Raw genomic sequence first — 26326 nt, forward strand, 5'->3', positions numbered from 1 at the left:
ATGCACAGTTCTGGAAGCCAGGAGGCCCAGAAGTGCCATGGGTCTGGACAGCCCAGAGGCGTTATTAGCAGGCAGAGGAAGGACAGGCTCAGGTGTGCTCCCCAGAATCTGGGAGCTGCAGATGGACACTCCACTCCCACCACAGCTGGAGACTCCAGGCACATTTTTGTTCATCTGACCTCTACTGACCACAGTGCTTAGTTCTGTGACTGCCTCAATCTAGGAACCAAAACCCTACCACTTCCAGGGGGTGATTCCTGTGGTCTTACCTCACGGAACAGGCCTGGACTGACCTTAGAAGCTGAGCTAGTCTCTGCATAGACACAGATTTATCTCTGTTATGTGAGGTGATGAGGCTCTCCAACCAGTCCATACACAGGTATACCTATGTGATCTAGGTCAACAGTAATGATACTAAGATTCTTATTAAGTGTTTATTCGTTCCAGGCACTGCACTATATACCAAGATTATCTCATTTGATCTTTAAAACAATTTTGTGAGGTAGATAACTATTTCATTTTACATGTGAAGGAACTGAAGCTTAGGTTAAAATAACTTGTTCATAGTCCTAGCTGAGAGGTGGTGCAGGGATGCTAACCCAGGCTCATGACTAGTCTGCCTCCTGAAACACCTGACCACTTAAGCTTGTTTTCTGATCTTTAAAATCAGGCCATTGTCTATCTAGAGAGTCGAGGATTTAGATAATGCTTATAAAGGGTCTGGCACACAGACCTTACTAAATGGTTTCTGTTCCTATTTTTCCAGATGTAATTTTTATTCTATGGTTTTAGAGTGAAAAAATCTTGGATAGTCACATGCAACTATTATGTGCTGCATTCTGCACAGATAACACAGCTCCTGTTTTCTCAGGGGTTAGAGTTTGGGGGTGGGGTGGCGAGGGAGTGGCAAACATAAGAAAAGGCTCTCAGTGCGTTATGTTCAGCATTGAGCCCTTTTTACTGAGAGTCAAGCAACACTGTGCCGCCACCATCAAGGTTGGTGGTCTCTGATTCCTTTCTGCACCAACCAGTGAGACAGCTGGTGTTGGGGACTCAGGATTGAGTAGAACCTCCTTGGCTCCTTTGGATACCAGAGCTCTGAGGCTGAGGGAGTCAAGCACAAGGTGCTGGCCCCAAACAAGCCAGCCCTCTGTGGCAGGAACCTAGAACCTCAGGAGAGCTGGTATGTCTATCCCTTTTCAGATTGGTCCGCACGAAGCCATTTCCTGTCCACAGTCTGATTTCAGTGAGATCATGTCCAAAGGTCTTGTAAAGGCTTTGTAACGTTGGCTGGTATCTCAGATTCTCTGAGAAACAGCAGGTAAGAAGCAAGGTTCCTCCAGCATTTAAAGGGTGTTCCGAAATTGCTCAAGTATTTCTTCATAATCATGGTCATCATTATCTACAAAAGAGTCCAAGTCAGTGATGATCTTTGGTTTTAGGCAGGATCCTTCCCTTTTTAGGGTACTGGACAGGGAAGTAGTTGGTCTGGATGCTCTAAGGTCCTTGCTAGGCCAGAAACTATAAATTATTCTGTCTGAATACTGTGTAAATATTCCCCTTGCATGCCTCGGGGAGGGTAGTATGTTGGAGGATGAACTCATTTTCCTTGCCAGGACTCTGAAGCCCGTGGGAGAGGGACAGTAGGGACCCTCCAACCTAAGCTCATCCTTTTTTTTTTTTTTTTTTTAAGATTTTATTTATTTGCGAGAGGGGGAGGGAGGGAGCAGAGGGGCAGAGCAAGAGGGAAAAGCAGACTCGTCCACTGAGCAGGGAGCCTGACACGGGGCTCCATCCCAGGACCCCAGGATCATGACCTGAGCTGAAGGCAGACACTTCACCAACTGAGCCATCCAGGCACCCCTTGGCCCATCCCCTTAAAAGCCTCTCTGTCCAGCAGAGAGCAGCAGAAGGGGGCTGCTCATGGGTGGGGCCTTGCTGAGGGTAAGGCCAGCGCAGTCAGAGGTACAAGCAGGAGCAGGGTAAGGAGGGAAGAAGCGAGGACAGGGGTGAACTGGGGCTGACATGGACTCACCTCCATCTTCTATGATGGACTTAGTGTGCCTGCGGTCCTTCCTGTGGCCTGAGACCTTGCTGTATGTATTTGAGCTGTCCTTGGCATTCCGTGGCAGCGTCTGCATCTTGGGCTTGAGTAGAGGGGCTTGCTGCAGTTCTAAGAGTTCAGAAGACTAGGCGAGAGAAAAAGCAGAAGTCAGGGTCCCAAGAGATGGGCAGCAGAGTCCATGAAATGTCATTTCCTTCGACTGTCACTTCCTCTGCTCCCCTCTTGACTTCCTTGCCAGGGTAGGGCTCCGTGAGACCCAAGTGTTTTTGTTTCTAGTGCCTGAAATGTTCTTTGGCAGAGGAGAGGGGCCAGAATGAAAGAGGAAAGAGTTGGCTAGAGACAGGGTGCCCTGAGTTTCTTCCCCAGAGGGGATTCAATCAGTGTCCTTCACATCTGCTGCTGAAGGGGAAGAAAGCAGTCACAGAATATCAGGACAGAGTGCCGGAGCTGAGAGGGGTCCTAGAAGGAGGAGGACTTTTGTTGAACTCCCACCTTCTGCCATATGCACACCTATTCGTTTATCTTCAGGGGACCCTCTTGAGTAGCTGTTTTGAGTTCCCAATGTACCCACGAGGAAACAGGCTCAGAGTGTCAGGTCATACCTCACACAAGATTGCAAGCTGGGCCAAGGTTCAGACCCAGAGCCATGTTCGTGACCTCTAAAGCTTATGCTCTTTCTATGCTTTGGAGAGCAAACCATATAGGGCCCCTGATCAGCAGTGGGGAATACTTCCCCAGGGAAGAAAAGTTGCAGGATCAAGGGCAGTGAGCAGGGACCAGGCCCAAAGTCACTTCCAGCAGGAACAAATGCTGGAACTGAGGTCTCTCAATTTTTTTGTACTATGTTCTCCGGTACTGTCGGGAAGGCCTGTGTTTCAGATGCCCCAGTCCAGTCTGTGTTCAATCAGAAAAGGACTGCCCTCCACCCTCCTCCACAGATGCAGTCTCCTTCTGGGGCCGAAACTGCCCCTGATTTGTCTTTCTCACTTCCCCTTGCCCTCCCACCATCTACCCTCACAGTACAAAATACCAGTTTCTCCAAATCCCAAAACCGTAAGCCTGTTACACTTTACAAAGTGCTTTTGATGTAAATCAACTGCTGTCAGCAGACCACGGTAGTTAGGTGCCCAGGCTGGGTGGTCAGACCCAGCTTCAAACCCCAGCCTGCTGTTTGCTGGGTGTGTGCTCTCGGGTCAACTGCTTGACCTCTCTGTGCCTCTTGTGTTCTCAACTGTAGAAAGAGCTATCCATCAGTGCCTGACTTCACAGTGCCCACCTCTCAGGTCATGAGAGCTCTGTGGGGCTATGCACATAAGGAGCCTGTGACAGAGTAGACACCCACCAGGCAGCAGCTAAGAAACTAGAATTGTGAGTTAGTGACCTTATCTCAGGTGCACTGGTGAGAAAATGGAAAGGAAGCAGGCCATGGAGCAAGTGAACTGGGCCATAAGCTTGGGTCCCTCTGCTTCCATGTCTGGTCCTTTCCCCATCCCCGTGATTTAGTTTGGATCAGTTCAGCATTCACTGGCGCTGTCTGCCTACCTGGAAGTGGGCGAGGCCCCTGCCCTCACAGACCACTCACAACACACCAAAAACTAGGTGTCATCCCACCTGCTCCCACCCCTACCCACATCCCCAAGCTGCATACCACACACATCAGTGTGAATGCAGAAGGGGGAAGGCTGTCACTGCCAGAGGAAGTCTGAGCTGAGCCTTGTCCACTGAAAAGAGGAAGAACATTCCAGCAATAGAACCAGAATGTGTAAAGTGCTGAGGCAAGAATCCTGGCATACTGAAGAAGCTCTAGGAGTTTATGGCTGAGTATGGACCAGAGTGGGTAGTGGAGGATGGGTCTGGGAGGGGGACATTGAAGTCAGTTTATAAAAGACCCTCCCTGGATGCCATGCTGAGGGGTTGGCATTACCCCCTTACCACAGGGAGCCACAGACGGTTCAGAAGATGGGGCTGAGGCCCATCAGTAACCAGGGAAGGGAGAGAGGCCGTTCTGACAGCCATGAGGAGGGGTGGGAGAAGCTGCTGACACGGTTCAGGTGACAGATGATGAGGCCTACATGAGGGGACGATGGGCAGGGAAAGCAAGGTAAGCCTGGAGGCAGAGTGCTTATGCTATGGTTCAGGGCTTCCGCTTCGTAACTGACTTGGGCAAGTCTCGGAGGTCTCGGAGTCCTCGTTTTCTCACCCTTAAAATATGAATGATCGTACCAACATCAGATTATAAGAATAATAGGTACAAAGTGTGTAAGTGTATAAACTGTAAGTTCTTCACAACCGAAAGAGAAATGGGATGCTGGACAAAACTGGCAGGACCTGCAGTGACCCCGACAACTTCCCCTCCCTGCCCATTTTGGTAGGTTGGTACCTGGCCGCTTTTCTCCTTGTTGCTTTGTTTCTTCTGCCCACTGAGACCCTGACTTTTGGGGGGCCTGGGTGGGGGGGGTTGGTTCTTGAAGGCCGGTAACCTCCGAAGGCTGTAGTAGAAGGCATCTGTCAGCTCCTCCACCGTGGCTACAGGGAGAGGCCCAGCCGGCTGGCCTGGCTGCCCCTCGGCCTCCACGACAGTCAGGTCCAGCCACCGGGGAGGGATCTCGAAGCACATCTCAGGGTTGGAGTTGAGGCTGACCACCAAGAAAGGTTCCATGATTTTCTCCTCCAGCCGCAGGCCTGGGAAGGAGGGCAGAGGGTCAGCAGGATGGCTGCTGTCCTTGGCCACCACCTTGACTTCACAGGGCAATGAAAAATGGGCAGTCAGATCTTCCAGACTATAGCGCCGACTATCATTCATCTCTTCCACAAAACTACCAGAGAAGTAAAGGGGCAGCAGAATCTGGTCGTCGTCTTCTACATCTTCATTCTCTTCCTCCTCCTCCTCCTCCGCCTTGTCACTCAGCCGCTGACACACCAAGACATCTATGTCCCTGCCTTCAGCCCCATGGGCCTGGCCAGATCTCAACACCTCCAGCCTGTCGCCCACAGCCAGGGAAGTGAACCCAGGGCTCTCCACCCCTTCGCCCTCACAGTCCTTTGTGGCCACTACGCGGAGTGGCTGGCCTGGCTGGAGAGCACCCAGGAGATCATAGGCTGTGGGGAACTCTCTGGGTCGCCGCCGCAGCTTGCCCTGATAAGCCCCAGAGACCATGAAGTGTCTGGGTATCTTCCGGCCCTTGGTTGAAACCAGGACCCGCCAAGGTGGTGAGGCCAGGCCATGGATACAGAGCTTCTGGCCTTTATGCAAGGAGCCTGCCCATGGGCTGAGGAAGATGGAGGGCCCCTCCGGAATTTCCAGGATCTCCATGCACAGAGGAAAGGGGCCTCCCCGGGCCAGGGCCTCACTCAGCAGCAGTGGTTGGATGAAATGAATGTGTTGAGAGGAACTGGTGACATCTTCCACATCAACCTCCAGGCTGGAGGGGATCTTGACAATGGTCCTGCGCACTGTGGAGAGAGATCAGCTCAGAGGCACTCACACCCACCCGGGGGTGCCCCTCCACCCCTGGCAATGATGTCTGGGCTGCCTGACCTGTTCCTATTCTGTTCTGGCAGCATTTTCCTGTGGTATCAGATTCCTTAAGCATTCTGTTCTTTAACCTCTTTTCAAAAGCTGTTATAGAACTTGTTAAAGATTTGGGGATCCCTGGGTGGCTCAGTGGTTTAGCACCTGTCTTAGGGCCCACGGCATGATCCTAGAGTCCTGGGATTGAGTCCGCACTGGGCTTCCTGCATGGAGCCTGCTTCTCCCTCTGCCTGTGTCTCTGCCTCTCTCTCTCATGAATAAATAAATAAAATCTTTAAAAAAATTGTTAAAGATTTATAAAAGTAGAATAGTATAGTGAACCCCCTGTCACCAGCTTCAACATTTAATGCACAGCCCATCTTCTTTCACTTATACCCTGTCTGTCCTCCACCACTGATTATTTTTAATTAGAAAAATCACATCATGCCATCTTGATCTTTCACTGTATCTCTAAAAGGAGTAGTTAAAAACCACAATGCCATTACCACATCTAGATAATGATGATTTGATAATTCATTAATAGCATCAGATATCCAATTAGTTCAACCACTGTTTACATTTTTAAATTTTGAACGTAATTTTGTAAGCTACCTTTCCAGATCCTTTCTGCATTTTAAGTATAAAACCACATCAAGAGGGGCACCTGGGTGGCTCAGTTGGTTAAATGTCCGACTCTTGATTTCGCTCTGGTTATGATCTCAGTGTCGTGAGATCGAGCCCTGAGTCTGGTTCCTCTGTGACTATAGAGTCTGCTTCAGATTCTCTCTCTTGGCAGCCCCAGTGGTGCAGCGGTTTAGCACCTCCTGCAGCCCAGGGTGTGATCCTGGAGACCCAGGATCGAGTCCCACGTCAGGCTCCCTGCATGGAGCCTGCTTCTCCCTCTGCCTGCGTCTCTGCCTCTGTTTCCCTCTCTCTCTGTGTCTCTCATGAATAAAAAAATAAAGATTCTCTCTCTTTCTCTCTGCCCCACCTCCCCATTCATGCATGCTCTCTCCCCCAAAAAAAAAAATTAAGGAAAACACTGGTTGGGGCTCCTGAGTGGCACATTCAGTTTAGCGTCCGACTCTTCACAGGGCAATGAAATGACTCTTGGTTTTGGCTCAGGTCATGATCCTCAGGGTCTTGCGATCAAGCCCTGTATATGGGCTCTGCACTCAGAGCAGAGGCTGCTTGGGATTCTCTCTGCTTCCCTCTTTGCCCCTCCTGCTTGTGCGCTTGCTCTCTCTCTCTAAAATAGATGCATGGGGGAATCCCTGGGTGGCTCAGCGGTTTAGCACCTGCCTTTGGTCCAGGGCGTGATCCTAGAGTCACGGGATCGAGTCCTGCATCAGGCTCCTGCATGGAGCCTGCTTCTCTCTCTGCCTCTCTCTGTGTCTCTCATGAATAAATAAATAAAATCTTTAAAAATAAATAAAAAAATAAAATAAAAAAAAATAAAATAGATGCATGAATCTTTAAGAAAAAGAAAAACACTGATTGATGACCTTGGCAACTTGTTTCCTTTCTTGGCATCGATTAGTTCCTGGTTTATAAATTCAAGAGGTGGCTCCGCTGTGTTTGAGCCATATCACACAGAAGATGGAGCAAGGAATATCCTCGTTTTATAGATGAGGACACTGAGGCTCAATGTGACTTGCCTCAGGTCACAGTGTTGGGATTTTTGCTCTGTGCCAGGTGAGCTAATAGCTGGTTGAAGCTGGGAGATGGGCATGGGGAGTTCATTATACTGTTCTGGCTTTTTTCTTCAAAGCACTTAATGGATTACCTGAACTGCCTCATTATCCAGGACAGCCCCCAAGCCCAACCCACCATCAAAAGCCTTTGTTCAAAAAAAAAAAAAAAAAAAAGCCTTTGTTCCCCAGACTGTGGTCTCTTACTACTATTTCCCACAGGATTCCAGGGCTCCCTGGGAAAGAGAAAACTTCCTAGAGAGGAAATGTGCAATGGTCTGGAACATCTTACACCAGAAAGTAAGAAAAATCTATTCGAGACCATGCAGGTGTGTCACAAGGATTCAGGAGCCAAATTGAAAAGGCTCCCATAGGTCAAAGCTGAGATGTGTGAGCATCAATAATAATTCCAGTGGATTGGAACACTGAAAATATTTCATCTGTGAGTTCATAATGATGATTAAAAAAAAAAAAACTTAAATAATCATCCTTGAAGAATGCTAGGGAGCCAATCCATTTTAAAAGCTAGTAAACGGGTGTCTGGGTGGCTCAGTCGATTAAATGTCCAACTCATGGTTTCAGCTCATGATCTCAGGGATGTGAAATCAAGCCCCGAGCAGGACTCTGCACTCAGCATGGAGTCTGCTTGAGATCCTCTCCCTCTCCCTCTGCCTCTCCCCTATGCACATTCTCTCTCAATAAATAAATAAGTTGTTAAACTAGTAAAGTATAGGTCATTTCTTAGGGTGTCCCTCCATGCAGGCTAGAGGCAGTGTGCAGAGCACTGCTCATGAAACAGGACCTGGCCAGGTCTGCCAGAGTGGAGGTAGAATGGTATCCTGGAACCTCGACATATATAAACACAATGTCCCGTGTTTCTTTTTTTTTTTTTAATTTTATTTATTTATTAATGAGAGAGAGATGCAGGCAGAAGGAGAAGCAGGCTCCACACAGGGAGCCTGACTTGGGACTCGATACCGGGTCCCCAGGATCATGCCCCAGGCCGAAGCCGGCGCTAAACTGCTGAGCCACCCGGGCTGCCCAATGTCCCATATTTCTTGTACAAACTAACCAAAGGGGCATAGGGGCTTTTTATAGTAGTTTCCTAATAGACGAATGAGGGACAATAGGATTAAAATCACTATCTCGGTTCCTAAGGATATCATGGATCAGGTAAGGATCAGCAACAGACACTCACATTACAAATGCTGGCCCATCCATTGTATTTGACTACATCACATGGCAAGGTTGGCGCTGCAAGTTAGGTTGGTGACAGACATAGAGCCAGGTGGGGACTCCCTGCCCCACACCTCATGCAGCAGTGAGAACTGCCTCGTGTGTCTGGTCAAAACTCTAAGTGCCTGTTTACAGATGGACAGAAAAGAGCTAACAGTTGGCCTGAGGAAAGCTTGCCTGCAAATTTGGTCCTTGGCTGGCATCTGAGAACATGGTGTAGCACGTGTTCCCACCGTCTTCTAACTGGTGGGGGCGGTTTCCTGTCCTTAGACTGTACAAAACAATCGGTGATGCTGAACACCTGCTCTCTGTCTGGAAGTCCGGAATTTTGGTATGTGCTAAGCAGAGGGTAGGGTAGTATGTGACCAGCCCCTGAGAAAAACCTTGGGCACTGAGTCCGTGAGCTTCCTTGATAGACAACACCTACATGTGTTGTCATAGTTCAGTGCTAGAGGGATTCGCCAAGTCCTATGTGATTCCACCAGAAGAGGACTCTCCTTCCTTTTGCTATAATAAATCATGGCTGTGAGTACAACCATATGTGAAGTCCCATGAGGCCTCCCAGCGGGTCATCAAACCTGGGGTGGCCTTGGGCCCAACACAACAGGAAATACAGGGGACAGAGGCATGCTGGCACCAGCACAAGGATGCCAGCAAGAAAATCCAAAACGGGAGAGAGCCCACAGGACAAATGGCCTAGACCTTTCAACAGATTAAGTATAAGAAAAATAAGAAAGGTGAATCTATAGATTAACAGATTTAAGCCTAACAATCAACAGCAATGTGTGGATCTTATCTGGATCCTGCTGTGAATAAACGGTAAAACAATTTATGTGGGGGATCCCTGGGTGGCTCAGTGGTTTAGCACCTGCCTTTGGCCCAGGGTGTGATCCTGGAGACCCGGGATCAAGTCCCATGTCAGGCTCCCTGCATGGAGCCTGCTTCTCCCTCTGCCTGCATCTCTGCCTCTCTCTCTCTGTGTGTCTTTCATGAATAAATAAATAAAATCTTAAAAAAAAAAAAACAATTTATAAGACAATAGAGGAAATTCAAACACCAAGTAGTAGTATTAGGAGTTACTGTTAATTCTTTTTGGTGTGATGATGGTATTGTGTGTCTGTTTAAAAAAATATATTTTTAAAAGAGAGACACTGAAGTCTTTGTATGAGAAATGATAGGATACCTGGGGTTTGTTTTGAAATAATCTGGCAGGTGGGGAAGAGATGAAATGGGATAGATAGGTCATGAGTTAATAATTATGATGTCAGGTGATGGGGTCCAGAGGTTTGTTATCCTAGTCTGTGCTTGTATTTGTTTGAATTTTTCCATAATAAAGTAGTTTTCAAAGATTCTTAAAAATCAGGATAAGGAATTCCCACCATAGCCCACCAGCAGCCATGACCAGCTGCTCCCCAGGTAACTGCCAGGGAGCTGAACCTCAAACTCTACCCTCCAGGGAAGAGGCCCCAGGGCACCTGTTCCTCTGCCTCTGCTCTGACTGGGCCTCCAAGTGGCCAAACCTGGCCAGGTCTGCCTGTTTCACCAGCCCTGTTCTGCACGCTGCTTCCAGCCTGTCCTAAGAAATAGCCCGTGAAACAGCTAAGGATTCACCCGGTGCCCTCATCACCCAGACAGGAGGGTTTTACTTTGTAACTGTTGTTTTGTCCTAGTTGCTAGCCAGTTCACAATCCCAACTTTTGCCTGATTTTATAAAATTGCTATGTAGGACCTCACAGTTAAGTCCCCTCATTTTCCTGTCTCCTTTTATACCAAACTTCCCACTATTTGGGAGTCTTTATTCTGTTATATTGTAATGTACTGAGTAAGCCACCTGGTACCTTCCATCTGTGCTGCTTCCCAGGGCCCCCCTCTCACCCCACCAACCTGCCCAGGCAACTCACTGTGCATGATGGCTTGGACCTCATACTGGGGCCTCAAGATCAGGGTACGCCAGGGGAGGGTCGGGCAGGTGAAGAGGAGGTTGCTCAGTGCTGGGTCCTGCAGGGCCTTGAGCAGGGGCCGAGGGGCACCGGGCTTCCACTCCCAGAAGGGCCCCTTCTGAGACAGAGGCAGGTGCAGAATGAACGGATGTGTTTCAGTGTCTAGTACACAGCGGGCACGGTAGGTCCCATGGTATGTCTCCACAGCCTCGAGTTTAAGGGGCTGGTCCTCAGGCACCACTCTGGCCTCTGTGGTGATTCTGTGGGTCGACATGAAGCAAATGGGCAGCGTCTTGGAGCACTGGGTTGCAGCAGAGAGCAGCTCCTCCAGGGTCCCATAGCTCTGACGGCCAGTGAGGGGGCTGAAGTAGCCTGTGGGGCACAGCAAAGGGTGTCAAGGCAGGACAGGCCTTTGCAGGGTTCAGAGCCACGTATACCAGGTCCCGTCTGCCACAGAGAACCCAATCAGAATTCCCTGGAGACAGGCCCCAAGCATCTAGACATCCAGGCTGCAGGGCTGAGGGACAAGTTCCTCCTCGCTCGGACAGGCAAGAACACTGAGGGATGGTTGCCAAGGACAGAACAGCAGTGTGTTTCCCAAAAGACACACTGACAATGACATTTGCCTACATCCTGAACCGCACCTACCTCCAACTTTGCTTCCATACTCCTCACCACTGCTCCAATCCCGTACATCCGACACCTATCACCCCATGCTGGGGCAGTGCCATTTTCCTTCTCTCTCAAACTAGAAACCCAGGAGCTCCTAGCCAAATGACCTCACTACCCCCCTTCATCCTGTCTGCCAGTTCTGGTGGCCCAACTTGTTCTTCACCCACCTCTTTCCCCTGTCCCCATCCGCTCTTCTCCTGCCACTGTACTGGCCCTAAACACCCCACATCCAGACATAACATTGCTTCCAGAGTTTTCCTGCTCCAAAATGCCCCCACACAAGTCTAATCAAGGCCACATCACACTACACCCACACTGAAGGACATTCCCCAAAAGTACCAGTCTAGACTCTTCAAAAAGTTGATGTCAAGACAAAGGCTACAGAATTATGCCATCCTGAAGGAGATTAAGAAATCCAGATGTGGACAGCAAATAGATGGGTCCTGCTTTTTTATCCAGTCTGAAACCCTGCTTCTTTTCATGGGGTCATTAAGCCCGTTCACGTTCAGAGTTACTGTTGAAAGATATGAGTTTAGTGTCATCATGATATCTATTCAGTCCTTGTTTTTGTGGATTATTCCACTGAACTTCTTCTTAAAGGGGAATTTTAAGAGTTCCCCTTAAAATTTCTTGCAGAGCTGGTTTGGAGGTCACATATTCTTTCAGTTCCTGCCTGTCTTGGAAGCTCTTTATCTCTCCTTCCATTTTGGTTTTTTTTGTTTTGTTTTGTTTTTAAACTTTTATTTATTTATGATAGTCACACACAGAGAGAGAGAGAGGCAGAGACACAGGCAGAGGGAGAAGCAGGCTCCATGCACCGGAAGCCCGACGTGGGATTCGATCCTGGATCCCCAGGATCGCGCCCTGGGCCAAAGGCAGGCGCCAAACCACTGCGCCACCCAGGGATCCCTCTCCTTCCATTTTGAAGGAGAGCCTTGCTGGGTAAAGTATTCTTGGTTGCATGTTCTTCTCATTTAGGACCCTGAATATATCCTGCCAGCCCTTTCTGGCCTGCCAGGTCTCTGTGGAGAGGCCTGCTGTTACCCTAATACTCCTCCCCATAAAAGTCAGGGATATCTTGTCTCCTGCTGCTTTAAGGATCTTCTCTTTATCTTTAGAATTTGCAAGCTTAACTATTAAATGTCGAGGTGTTGAACGGTTTTTATTGATTTTAGCGGGGGGATCTCTCTATTTCTTGGATCTGAATGCCTGTTTCCCTTCCCAGATTAGGAAAGTTTTCAGCTATGATTTGTTCAAATACATATTCTGGCCCTCTGGCCCTTTCGGCGCCCTCGGGAACCCCAATTAAACATAGGTTTTTCTTCCTCAGGCTGTCATTATTAAACTCGACACCAAAGAAACAAACAATCCAATCATGAAATGGGCAAAAGACATGAAGAGAAATCTCACAGAGGAAGACATAGACATGGCCAACATGCACATGAGAAAATGCTCTGCATCACTTGCCATCAGGGAAATACAAATCAAAACCACAATGAGATACCACCTCACACCAGTGAGAATGGGGAAAATTAACAAGGCAGGAAACCACAAATGTTGGAGAGGATGAGGAGAAAAGGGAACCCTCTTACACTGTTGGTGGGAATGTGAACTGGTGCAGCCACTCTGAAGAACTGTGTGGAGGTTTCTCAGAGAGTTAAAAATAGATCTGCCCTATGACCCAGCAATTGCACTGTTGGGGATTTACCCCAAAGATACAGATACAATGAAATGCCGGGACACCTGCACCCCGATGTTTCTAGCAGCAATGTCCACAATAGCCAAACTGTGGAAGGAGCCTCGGTGTCCATCGAAAGATGAATGGATAAAGATGTGGTTTATGTATACAATGGAATATTACTCAGCCATTAGAAACGACAAATACCCACCATTTGCTTCAACGTGGATGGAACTGGAGGGCATTATGCTGAATGAAATGAGTCAATCGGAGAAGGACAAACATTATATGTTGTCATTCATTTGGGGAATATAAATAATAGTGAAAGGGAATATAAGGGAAGGGAGAAGAAATGTGTGGGAAATATCAGAAAGGGAGACAGAACATAAAAACTCCTAACTCTGGGAAACGAACTAGGGGTGGTGGAAGGGGAGGAGGGCTGGGGGTGGGGGTGAATGGGTGATGGGCACTGAGGTGGGCACTTGGGCACTTGACAGGATGAGCACTGGGTGTTATTCTGTATGTTGGCAAATTGAACACCAATAAAAAATAAATTTATTATAAAAAGAAAAAGAAAAAAAAAAGAAATGCAGATGTGATCTGGGGGCATCTGGATGGCTCAGTCAAGTGTCCAACTCTTGATTTCAGTTCAGGTCTTCATCGCAGGATTGTGAGTTCAAGCCCTGCACTGGGCTTCACACTGGGTGTGGAGCCTACTTTAAAAAAAAAAAGTGGATACCTGGGTGGCTCACTTGGTTAAGAGTCCAACTTGAGGGGAAAAAAAAAAAGAGTCCGACTTGATTTCACCTCAGGTCATGATCTTCGGGTCATGAGATCAAGCCCCATGTCATGCTCTGCACCGGGCATGGAGCCTGCTCAAGATTCTCTCTCCCTCTCCTCCTCCCACCCTCCCCCCACCTCGCACACACACACTCTAAGAAAATAAGTGAAAAGGAGAAGGAAATTCCTATTGAAAAAGAAAAATCAATATGTGATCTGAGATTGTCTTCTGGATCAAGGGGAAAACAGCTATAAAGGACAATTATTAGGGCAGTTGTTGACATTTGAATAAACTATGTTAGGCAGTAGTATTATATCGAATTTGATCATTGAACTATACTTTTATGAATAAATGTCCTTGTACTGAGGAATAATAGTAAATATAAGGAGTAATATTTAGTTGTAAAGGGTTATCATGTCTGCAGTTCATTCTCAAATGGTTCAGGAAAAAAATACATAGACATACATAGTAATATATGTCCTTGTGTTGGTGAACTGGGAAACAATTGGTACATCTGGATAAAGGGTGTACGGTAGTTCTAGCAAGTCTTCTGTAACTTGAACATATTTCAGAATAAAAAGAAAAAATCCTCAAAAATACAAAATAAAGCACACCACTTCCATATTTAAAACCGTCACTGGCTCCACAGTGCTCGCAAAGATCAAAATGTGCCAATGCCCCACAAAGCCCTACTTGCAGTCTGCCTGCCACCACTTGCCTCTCACCTGGAACCCAAGGCCTCGCCTATCCCATTCAGGCAATCACAGTAAATCCTATGTAGAATGAGCGCTCAGAGTACACCTGCTCTGTGCCATGCCCTGTGCTAAGCACTTCATGCATGGCAACTCACTCAATGCTCACATCAAGCCTGATTATTACAGAGGAGTAAACTGAGGCACAGAGGGGTGCCAGGAACTGGCCAAGATAAGACTAGTAGCTGCCAGAGCTAGGATTCCCATCCAGACTGTCGACTTCAGTGTCCTGGCCCATGGGCTACCATGCTACTCACCTCCTGCCGTAACTGAGCTATGTCCTTTCTGGAGCACCAGATATGCACATGCTCCTCCCTGGAGTTACTGCCTCTGGGAATTCTTCCAGCTCAGGTGTCACCTCCTCCAGGAAGCCTGCACAGATGCCTGAGGCAGGCTACCCCCCCTGCCAGGAACCCTCTCTAAACTATGTGTCGACTGTTGTCGCCCTCTCACTGCCATCCTGGAAGGCCCCGGCTGGGAGGGCTGCACCCGGTTCATCCTGAGCCCCACTCCCCAAACCCCTAGCACAGGGCCTGGCACACAAGTGTCAGCAAATGTTTGGTGAGCGAATGAGCAAACACAGAGACAGGCAGATGGACAAAGACCTGGAACAAAGGAAAGAGCCCCAGCTGAGAGGCAGATGTGATCAGAGAGATGGTATGGAGAGGGTGCAGCCACCCCAGGCTAAGGGCATTGTCGGACCGCTCAGAGGACACCCCAGGCCTTAGAGCAGGGCAGCGATGGATGTGAGAGCACATGCGCCAACCTAGAGGGGTGGGAGTGCCTGCTGGGGCGGGCGAGCCCACTGGTGTGCCCGGAAGGGGCCACTTGGGAGGAGACACAGCTGCCTTCCTTACCGTGGAAGTCGGGGGTGATTTCCATGGTCTGGCCGGTTCCTGGGTTCTCGCAGACCACCTTCTGGAGGCGAACCTGGGTGACCTTGATCAGGTCCCCCGTGGAGAGGCAGCACTCGTTCCCAGAGATCTCGTAGATGGAGCCTGCAGAGAGACCAGTTTCCTTGTGCAGCAAGAGCCAAGTGCCGGGTGGCCCGTGCCCTGTTCCCCAACAGGCTGTGCTTTGCCTCACCTTTGCACATGCTCCTGCTGCCTGGAGTGGCTTCCCTGTCTCCCCACCACGTGGCCCTCGTTCAGCTGTACTCAGGCAGCGTGCACCCTGCCTTTGCCTGCTCTTAGTGCTGGCTACCCCTCTGCGATAACTTCTCTGGCCTCCTCCACATCCCCATGCCTCCCCGACCGAGCTCTAAGGCAGGGCTGGTCGTCCCAGCATCACTGCAGCTGCACAGGCCGCGTCTAAGCATGTGCTGAAGTCCTGAGTGAGTTAGGCCAGAAGGCCCAAGGTACAGCTACACTGCCAGGCCCTGAGATGGTCGGTGCCTGCCTGGAGGTCACACACAGCCTGACACCCCCATAGGGTGTAAACTGTCTTTTCTTCTTCAGATGAATTGTCTTTAAAGGGAACACAGGGCAGCCCGGGTGGCTCAGCGGTTTAGCGCCTGCCTTCAGCCCAGGGTGTGATCCTGGAGACCCAGGATTGAGTCCCGCGTTGGGCTCCCTGCATGGAGCCTGCTTCTCCCTCTGCCTGTGTCTCTGCCTCTCTCTCTCTCTCTCTCTCTCTGTGTGTGTGTCTCATGAATAAATAAATAAAATCTTTAAAATTTAATTTAATTTAATTTTAAAAAAATTTTTTTTAATTTTTTATTTATTTATGATAGGCACACAGTGAGAGAGAGAGAGAGAGGCAGAGACACAGGCAGAGGGAGAAGCAGGCTCCATGCACCGGAAGCCCGACGTGGGATTCGATCCCGGGTCTCCAGGATCGCGCCCTGGGCCAAAGGCAGGCGCCAAACCGCTGCGCCACCCAGGGATCCCTAATTTAATTTTTTAAAAAAGGAGCACAGGAGAAAATGGAGGGCCACTGACAGAGTGGGCCCCGTAGGCGGGTTCTGGGTGCCACCATCAAGCACAGCAGCCCCACTTAACTATTTTAAAGTGTTTAAAGCAATGTCCAGGGCATAGAAGGCGCTCAGTAGAGATCTCTCCCACAGGGGGTACAGGCTCCGTCTGCTAACGAGGGACACGACTGCACACACAGGTCAGCCTTGAGGCCACCTGACCTACTGCATTTCACAACAGCCCTGAGAAGCTGCTGAAAATCCTACCCCTTATCCCAGGAAAACGCACCCAGGCTCATAAACTGCAGCTCTGTCTCCAGTTGCAGGGGGTGGTCCCCAGGGCTGGCGGGACTAGCCGCTGGGGCACCACACTGCGCCGTGACTGCCCTCCGAGGGATGACCGGGTCCCTTTCCTAAATAATGAGCTGCTCCGGGCTGAGGCTGGGTGGGGTCCCCAGATTACCAGGTCAAAGGGGCCAGAACTGGGACTCCAGCCCAGGGTGTGTGTCTGTATAGCTGGGACACCTCAGCACACTAGGGCTTCGGAGGGTGGGGCCCGCCCACCTGCCCCATCACTCACCCCTCTGCGCACCCACCCCCACCTCACCACTTCCCATGCCTGGGTTCAGGCAAAATGAGGAAGCAGCCATTGTGACACACAGCGGTTAGGGGATGTGGGCAGTAGAACAAACAGCAGAGGCCTGCAGGGAGCCCCCCGGGGGGGGGTCAGCATTTGAACCCGCATCTTCCACGTTCCCAAGTGGACCTGCAAACTCTAGTCAGTGGTGGCTCCTGGATGGCTCTTCTCGAGTCTCCCCCTTGGTCTAGGACTGCCCCCCCCCCTTGGAATCTCGGAACACTGGAGGCTGCTGTGGCCGAGCAAGGGAACGGAGGCCACAGGGCATCCCTGCCTTCGTTCGCTTTCGAAGGAAGGAGCCTCGCCCCCTCCACCCAGTCCCCAAGTTTCCTTTCCCTCCAGCATCCCCGCTGTCGCCTCGCCACAGTTCCTCCCTCACCCTCTTAGCAGCTTCTGCTCCCTCTGCCGCCTGTCAGTCGCTCCCTTCTCGCCCCTTCAGCCCCTGCTGTGCGCGCATCCCTGGGAACCAGGTGGGCAGGCCGGGCAGGTGCGCCCGAGCAGAGGGCAGGGAGGCCCAACTCCAGAGCTGACGCACGGGGAGCGGAGCCGAGGGCGCAGGTGGGCTGGGAGGGCTGAGAGGAGGCGCGCAGGTCGGCGGGGGGGGGGGGCTGGCACGAGCCTCCCCACCGCCAGGCCGCCCTCGGGGCGCAGCGCGCTTCCACCTGCGCCCGGCCCGGTTCGCCCGCCGAGGGTCTGAGCTCACTGACTGCTCGTCGTCGCCCCGCGGGGCATCCACGGAAGCAGGAGCCGAGGCGCAGAGACGCCGAGCGGCCCCAGCGACAGCGCCTCACTCACCCTGGAAGTACACCCCCGAGCAGACCCGCAGCACACGCGGGAGGGAGGCGAGGTCCAGGGTGCAAACGAAGCTGTGCAGCGACACCGGCTCCATGGTCCTCGCGGCTCCCCCGACGCCGAGCGAGTGGCCGCGTTCCCGGCGCCGAGCCCGCAGCCCCGCCCCGCGGCCACGTGGGCGGAGCCGCCCGCCGCGAGGCGTGGGAACCCGCGGGCGCCCGCTTCCCGCCTCGGCCGGGGGGGGTCTCGGTCGGCCCCTCGCCTGGAGGCTCCGACCGCACGAAGGCCGGTCCCCACGGCCCTCCCGGCTGGTCGGTGGCGCACCGCGCGGTGGGCGGGGCGCTGATGGGGACGACGGGGAGGCCCCGGCCGCCCCCCGCCTGCCCCGAGTCCGCGGCCTCGCGCCGCTCTGGGTCTCCGGGAAAACAGCCCCGCCCGGGCGTCGGCGCGGGAAGGACCTGGCGGCCCCGCAGCGCTGGGGAGCTCACCCTTTCCGGGATGCTCGTGCCTTCTGGACATTTCTAGTTAAAACTTCTTCCTTGGGCTAAAGAGAAATCACAGGCGAGAGCCCGCTGAGTGGTATCTAACTTTAATTTTTTTTTTTTTTTATTTATGATAGTCACAGAGAGAGAGAGAGAGAGAGAGAGGCAGAGGGAGAAGCAGGCTCCATGCACCGGGAGCCCGACGTGGGATTCGATCCCCGGTCTCCAGGATCGCGCCCTGGGCCAAAGGCAGGCGCCAAACCGCTGCGCCACCCAGGGATCCCGGTATTCAGCTTTAAACAAATCACTGACTTAAAAAAAAAAAAAAAAAAAAAAAGAGTTTATTTATTCATGAGACACACAGAGAGAGAGGGGCAGAGACACATGCAGAGGGAGAAGCAGGCTCCTCGCAGGGAGCCGGATGCGGGATTCGATCCGGGTCTCCAGGATCAGGCCCTGATCCTCACGCAGACGCCCAACCGCTGAGCCACCCAGGCGTCCCCAAATCCCTGACTTCTGAGCCCCAGTTTCCTCATCTGTAAAATAGGGCAAAGGATCTTTTCTTAGCTGGTTGTGAGGACAAAATGAAATCATTTAGGTACTGTGCAAGATTCTTTATTTCACTTTTTTACCACTGTAAAGTGAAGAAATAATATAAGTTAGTGGCACCTGGGTGGCTCAGTCGGTTGTGCCTCCGACTCTTGGTTTCAGCTCAGGTCCTGATCTCCCTGCCCAGCTTTGCCCTTTGGGGGGAGGGGAGTCCTCTTGGGAGTCTCTCCCTCCCCCTCCTTCAGCCCCTCCTCCTGCAGGCGAGCCCCGCTCTGTGTCTCTCAAGTAAATAAATAAATCTTTTTAGAAAGGCGGGGATCCCTGGGTGGCTCAGCGGTTTGGCGCTGCCTTCAGCCCAGGGCATGATCCTGGAGACCCAGATGGAGTCCCACATCCGGCTCCCTGCATGGAGCCTGCTTCTCCCTCTGCCTGTGTCTCTGCCTCTCTCTGTGTGTGTCTTTCATGAATAAATAAATAAAATCTTTAAAAATTAATCTTTTATAAAAGAAATAATAAAAGCTAAAAATAAAAGGAATAAACCCTAAAGACATTTGACAAATTAAAAAGAGGACACTTTCCCACTATCCAAATACACTTATTACTAACACTAGGTTGTGTTTCCTTCTCTTTATTCTGTTTGTGTGCAGATTTTACACTTTTAAAATTTTATTTATTTTTAAATATTTTATTTATTTATTCATGAGAGATACAGAGAGAGGCAGAGACATAGGCAGAGGGAGAAACAGGCTCCATGCAGGGAGCCCAATGTGGGACTCAGTCCCAGGGCCCAGGGTCATGCCCTGAGCTGAAGGCTGACATGCAACCACTGAGCCACCCAGGCGTCCCAAACTTTTTAAAATCTACACTAAAGGGATCCCTGGGTGGCACAGCGGTTTAGCACCTGCCTTTGGCCCAGGGCGTGATCCTGGAGACCCAGGATTGAATCCCACGTCGGGCTCCCGGTGCATGGAGCCTGCTTCTCCCTCTGCCTGTGTCTCTGTCTCTCTCTGTCTCTCTCTCTCTCTGTGTGACTATCATAAATAAATAAAAATTAAAAAAAAAATAAAATCTACACTAAAGTTGCAAAAAGCAGATTTCCCATATCCCTCAGCATAGTTTCAAATTCCCCTAATGCTACCCTCTCACATTACCAGAGCTTATTTGTCAAAACTAAGAAACCAGCATCACATTAATGTTAACTAAATTGTAGACTTTATCTGGATTTTATCTGCTTTTTTTCTGATGTCCTTTTTCTGTTCCAGAATCTTATCCAGGATTTTGTATTGCATTTAACTGGCACGTCTTCTGTCCTGTGACTGGTTCTCAACCTTTGCTTGTTCTTATAAATTTGACAAGCTCAAGGACAAATTGTCAGCTATTTTGCAGAATGTCCCCCAACTTGGATTTTTTTCTGATGTTTTCCTCATGACTAGGCTGGGGCTGCGGGTTTTCTAGAAGGCTACTACCAAGGGGATACGCCCTTCTTATCATCATCTCTCCAAGGGGGCACAGGACCTAGTCACAGGACTTTTCACTGTGATGGTAACCTTGATCGCTTAGTTAAGGCCACGTTTCTGGATTTCTTCACTGTAAAGTTGCTACTGTCCACTGTCTAAACTCTGTTCTTTGGAAACAAGTCGCCGGAGAAGCTAAGCTCCACCTTCCAGAGTGAGGAACATCCAAATAAAGTACTTGGGAGTCCTCTGTAAGAGAGATGTGTCTCTTTCCCCCATTTACTTATTTATTAATTGAATTATTTATGTCAGTATGGACTGATGGGTATTTACTCTATACTTTGACTTATAATGTAATACTACGCTATTCGTGTTCTTGCTCAAATTGTTCCAGCTTTGAGACTTCCTTTAGGACTTCCTTCCTTGGCTCTTGGGGTCCTTCTGCCATGCCTTGATTGTTCTCTCTGAGCACTTCCTTACTGTCCGGTGCTACAAGATGCTCCAGGCTCATCTTTTTTTTTTTTTTTAAGATTTTATTTTATTTTTATTCATGAGAGACACAGAGAGAGGTAGAGACATAGCAGAGGGAGAAGCAGGCTCCCCACAAGGAACCCGATGCAGGACCCCGGGATCACGCCCTGAGCCAAAGGCAGACACTCAACCGCTGAGGCACCCAGGTGTCCCAACTCTAGGCTCATCTTGTCTTTTTTCTGCCCCATCCCTACGCGCAGCCATTTCTGGTTCCTTTTATTGGAGAACAGCATTTTGCATCCACGAGCCGGTCACAGAGTACTCCATGCCACTGGGTTGCCCATTATTTGGTTTTTTTCTTTCTTTGCGTGAACATTACAGACACCACTGCCCACCCCATGACCCAGCTGACATCAGGTCCAGCCTGACCTTCAAGGAGAAGCTCCTGAATGATAACACTCAACAAAAAATTTTAAAATCCTCCCTTTCCCTTTGACTTTATCTGTTCCCAGATTCCTGGATGCTGAAGTGGACTTAACAAATTAGTAGGCAAAAGCCTACTACAACCAACATATTGAAATATTTTCTTGCCTTCATCATTTGCAGTTATATATGTGTAACTGTTTAATGTCTCATCAGCAGTTAGAGTGTTGGCTTGTGGGGGCACCTGGCTGGCTCAATGGGTACAACATGTGACTGTTAATTGGGGTTGTGAGTTTGAGCCCCACATTGGATGTGGAGCCTACTTAAAAGAAAATTTTAAAAACATTTTTTTAAAGATTATTTATTTATTTATTCATGAGAGACACAGGAGAGAGAGAGGCAGAGACACAGGCAGAGGGAGAAGCAGGCTCCATGCATGGAACCCAATGTGGGATTTGATCCCGGGTCTCCAGGATCACACTCTGGGCTGAAGGCAGTACTAAACCACTGAGCCACCCAGGCTGCCCTAAAAAACATTTTTTTAAACTCAGAACTTACAAAAAAAAGAAAGAAGAAAGAAAGAAAGAAAGAAAGAAAGAAAGAAAGAAGAAGAAAGCAAAGGAAGGAAGGAAGGAAGGAATGAAGGAAGAAGGACGGAAGGAAGGAAGGACGGGGAAGAATAAAGAAAGAACTCCCTCCCTCCCATCACCCCTCCCTCCCTCCCTCCCTCCCCACTTCCTTCCCTTCCTTCCTCCTTCCTCCCTCCATCTCCCTCCCCCGCCCCCCATCCCTGCCTCGTCCTTCTCTCTCCTTCCTTCTCCTTTCCTCCGCGCTCCTCTCCCCCCTCCCTCCCTCCCTCCCTCCCCCTCCGCCTCCCCTCCCCTCCCTCCCTCCCCCTCCCCCCCCTCCCTCCTCCTCCGCCCCCTCCCTCCTCCCCTCCCTCCGCTCCTTCCTGTCCTGCCTTCCCTCTCCTTCCTTTCACCTCTCCCCCTTCCTCCCTCCCTCTCCTCCCTCCCCCCCCTCCCATCCCTCCCCCCTCCTCCCTCCCTCCCCTCCTCCCTCCCTCCCCCCCTCCCTCCCTCCCTCCCTCCCTCCCCCCCCCCCTCCCCTCCCTCCCTCCCTCCCCTCCCTCCCTCCTCCCTCCCTCTCCTCTCCTCCCCCCTCCCCTCCCCCTTCCTCCTCTCCCCGCCTCTCCTCCCTCCCTCCTCCCTCCTCCTCCCTCCCCCTCCCCGCCTCCTGCCCGCCCCTCCCTCCCTCCCCCCCCCCCCCAAAGAAAGAAAAGAAAAGAAAAGAAAAGAGTTGGCTTCTGGTGGTCAGAGGTTGGAGTACCAGTCTCTTTGCTCCCCAGTGTATCACAGGACCTGGTAAACAGTAGGTGCTCAATAAATCACTGTTGTTAATGACTCACTGAATGAATGGGTGGAAAAATGCTTCCTTGAGATAGATCCCGTAGGTGGAATCTCTGGGTGAAACGGTATGCTGGTGTTTATAGCTTCTGAGGGTGTATTTCAGTCATGTTGAAATGTTGCTGAGCCTCCAATGGGCCAATAAGATAAGGAAGGAGAAGGCCCATTGCAAGAGCTGAGAGGAGTGGCAAGCAGATGTATGCCAGAGACCACGGGGCCACGGGCCCAAGGGAGGGTATGCTAAGCAGAGGAGATGGGACACGGGGCATTTCTGTATTTCTAGAAACATTGGCAGGTGTGATTCTGTGGGCACCTACTCTGAGCAGGTTCAGCACAAACACATGCTCACTTAATTCCCTCTACAAGGGATCCCTGGGTGGCACAGTGGTTTAGCGCCTACCTTTGGCCCAGGGCGCGATCCTGGAGACCCGGGATCGAATCCCACGTCGGATCCCAGTGCATGGAGCCTGCTTCTCCCTCTGCCTATGTCTCTGCCCCCCCCCCCCCTCGTGTGACTATCATAAAAAAAAAAATTCTCTCTACAAGCAAGACAGACATTTTATTTTTTTAAATATTTTTATTCATGAGAGACACAGAGAGAGAGAGAGGCAGAGACACAGGCAGAGGGAGAAGCAGGCTCCACGCAGGGAACCCGACTTGGGACTCGATCCCACGTCTCCAGGATCACGCCCCGGACTGAAGGTGGCGCTAAACCGCTGAGCCACCCGGGCTGCCCAAGACAGACATTTTCATTCCCACTCTGCAGGTGAGGAAACTGAGGCTCAGAAAAGTATTCCCTGAGATCATGCAGCAAGAAAGTGGGGAAGCTAGGAATTTTCTTTTTAAGTTTTAATTATTCATTTGAGTAATCTCTACACCCCCCACGTGGCGCCCTGGGCTTGCAGCCCCTAGATCAAGAGCCGCGTGCTCTCCCCCTGAGCCGACCAGGCGCCCCAGGGAAGCCAGGACTTCCAAGGCAGCCTGGAGGAGAGGAGGCCAATTAGTCACCTCTTCCTCACGTGTTTCAGCGGACCAAGAAGTCTGATGGATTTCCGATCGGTTAGTTTGGCCTAGAATCGCAGCAGAGGATGAAGAATAAAAAGAGGGGCTTTGAAAATCGAACTGGCCTCAAAGCCTGGCTCTGTCACTTCTTAGCTGTGCGACCTCGGGCAAGTTCCCTACCTCTCTGAGTTTCGGTCCCTTGTATACCATGGGCACTGGCGGGAGCAGGGTCTTGGTGGAAATGACAGTGCAGGTGGCACGTGCCAGGCACTCAACATCTATTATTACTGTTTTCTGAGGGTCTCCTGCGCCTCTGACATTTCTCAGGGATCTCAGATCTCATTTACTTCTCTTAATTCTCTGCTTTCTAGTTTAGGAAAATGAGATTCTGAGTGGGAAACCGTCCTCCTGGCTGTTACACAGCATGCAAATGGAGGAACTAGGATTGGAAGCAGGGCCGGGCCTCTGGTAGCCATGGCCCCAGCCCTTTGCCCTTTCCCAGCCTGGGAGCACCAGCCAGGGTCTTCTCAGGAGTTGAGTGGGGTGCATAGCGGTGGGGGGAGGGTGGGGAGGGGAGGGCAGGGGACGAGAGGGGAGAGGAGGGCTGGTAGGGGGAAGTGGGGGAGGAGGCCCAAGGAAAGGCCCATCACAACCCAGACTGGAGTTCCTCATTTCTACCGTAAGTCTCACAATTTTCAGCATCTAAACGGTGGATGGCTCCAGGCTTCCTGTGGTCACAGTAGTAGGGTGACTCAGGGTGACTAGAGGGTGTGGGGCTGGGCCCCTGCCTGCTGTGCTGGCACCACTCTTGCGCTTTGTTCCACAGGGCCTGTACAGGGGCAGGGTCCTCTCCAGGAGGGGGACGCAGCATCTGGGGGGGGGGGGTGTAACAGCATCCCCTGCCGTCCACTTACAGCCACCAGCCTGGCACAGTGGCCAAGGAGGGGGCCGGTGGAAAACACCGTAGCGGTCAGGGTTTGGTGCCATGGACTCCTGCCTCTTGGCACAGGCCCCGCTCAGCTGCTCCCAGGTGGCCCTTCCACAAGTCCCAAGGCACCTGTAGGCCTCGAGGGTGCCTGCCGTGCCAGCCCAGTTACACAACCACTCAAACCTCATGCTTGCTCAGAAGCTGTCATGCTCCAGGGGTTCAGCAGAGACAGGTGCCTATAGCACTCACAGATGAAACCAGCACCGCTCACGGCACCGGGAGCCACAGGGCCTGGAAGGGGCATCTGTTGTCTTCTCCCTGTGTTCTAGATTTTCTAGAACACGGTTTGTAAGAATAATATGAACAGCTCCCTGCTAAGGATTCTCTGAGCCTACCATGAGGGCCATGCTGGAGGGAGGCTCCCCTCTTGCAGATTTCCAGGAGAGTGGGGGAGTCACTGCTGGAGAGAGAGGTTCACTGTGCATAGATCCTCAATGAGGCGGCGCAGCTGTCGGTGAAAGGAGGGGAAAGGAGGAGAGAGGAGAGGGAAGGGAAGAAGAGAGAACGAGGGGAGGAGACAGCAGGGGACAGAGGGCAGAGGGGGAGAGGGAGTGGAGGACGGGGTAGGGGGGAGGGGAGCTGAGGAGGCCTGGGCAAGAGCTCCTCAGGCCTGGGAACTGCAGAGGTCCCAAGCTGGGGGAGAAAGCCGGGTAAAGAACAGACCAGAAAGTGAAACCATTGACCTCCAGCCTGGGGAAGTGGGTTTGGGCCCAGAGGGCTTTTTGGCCCTATATTTCTTAGCTGGGACTGGATGGAAGCCAAATCACCACTCAGTTCCGTCAGAGGCTCCTCTCCTCCCTGCGAAGGGACTGTGGCACCTGCAGGGCCAGTGAGCAGAAGGAAGGAAGCGGTCTCAGTTCTGGGACAGGGGTGAGGCTCTGAGCTCCAGAAGCTATACTTCCTCGTGCCCTTCCTGGGTTTGAGGAGGGCAGCCTGGGTCTGCTGTCTCCTTTCAGTAGGCGTCAAAATATTAAAAATAGAGTTACCATATGATCCAGCAAACCCACTTCGGGGTATATACCCAACAGAATTGGAATCAGGGACTCAAGTAGATACTCCTGCACGCAGGCTCACAGCAACATTATTCATAATAACCAAGAGGTGGAAGGAACCCAAGGGCGCATCCACAGATGAATGGATAAACGTACAATGGAATATTATTTAGCCTAAAAAGGAAGGAAATCCTGACACATGCTACGACATGAATGAACCTTGAGGACTTTATGCTCAGTGAAATAGATCAGTCAAAAAAAGACGAAGTTTGACTCCACTTCCACGAGGTACCTAGCGTAGTCAAATTCAAAGAGACAGAAGGTAAAATGGTGGCTGCCAGGAGCTGCTGGGAGAGAAAATAAGGAGCTGTTGTTTGATGAGGATCAAGTTTCAGTTTTGTAAGATGAAAAAGTTCTGGAGATCAGCTATACAACAGCGTGAAGGTCCTTAAACACTACGGAACTGCAGTTAAAAATGGTTGAGCGGCGCCTGGGTTGCGCAGTTAAGCATCCAACTTTTGATTTTGGCTCAGGTCATGATCTTAGGGTCATGGGATCCAGCCCCGTGCCGGACTCCACGCTCATCTCAGCACAGAGTCTGCTTGTCCCTCTCCCTCTGCTTCTCTCCCGCTCTGTAAATATATAAATAAAATCTTTAAAAAGGGGTGGGGGTTGAGATGGGTGGTGACTGGGTGGCTCGGTTGGAAGAGCACGTGCCTCTTGATCTTGGGGCCAGGAGTTCAAGCTCCACGATGGGTGCAGAGATTACTTTTAAAGTTTTTGTTTAGGTGTGCCTGGGTGGCCCAGTCGGTTAAGCATCTGACTCTTGATTTCAGCTCAGGTCATGATCTCAGGATTGTGAGATCAAGCCCAAGGTCCGGGTCCCCATTGA

The 26326-nt window shown here is 51.0% G+C and overlaps 1 protein-coding gene across 4 annotated transcripts in view; it reads right to left on the bottom strand.

Moving 5' to 3' along the window:
• The window catches only part of THEMIS2 (thymocyte selection associated family member 2), a 36649-nt gene extending 18833 nt beyond the window's left edge, over positions 1-17816 (bottom strand). For 2 of the 4 annotated variants that reach the window (XM_038531385.1, XM_038531384.1), the window contains exons 1-5: positions 17671-17816; positions 15184-15324; positions 10405-10815; positions 4446-5518; positions 2036-2189 (exon numbers count right to left, since the gene is read on the bottom strand). In XM_038531385.1, the coding sequence (XP_038387313.1) occupies positions 2036-2189; positions 4446-5518; positions 10405-10815; positions 15184-15324; positions 17671-17764 (1873 nt within the window). In that variant the 5' untranslated portion in view covers positions 17765-17816. Of the gene's footprint in view, positions 1-420; positions 1403-2035; positions 2190-4445; positions 5519-10404; positions 10816-15183; positions 15325-16527; positions 16801-17670 lie in introns of those variants that run through there. The other 2 variants (XM_038531387.1, XM_038531386.1) reach the window with 2 other exon arrangements.
• Positions 17817-26326: the final 8510 nt, after the last annotated feature.

The sequence above is a fragment of the Canis lupus genome, chromosome 2 (assembly GCF_011100685.1).
Source record: "Canis lupus familiaris isolate Mischka breed German Shepherd chromosome 2, alternate assembly UU_Cfam_GSD_1.0, whole genome shotgun sequence".
In the NCBI taxonomy this organism is placed as follows: Eukaryota; Metazoa; Chordata; class Mammalia; order Carnivora; family Canidae; genus Canis; species Canis lupus.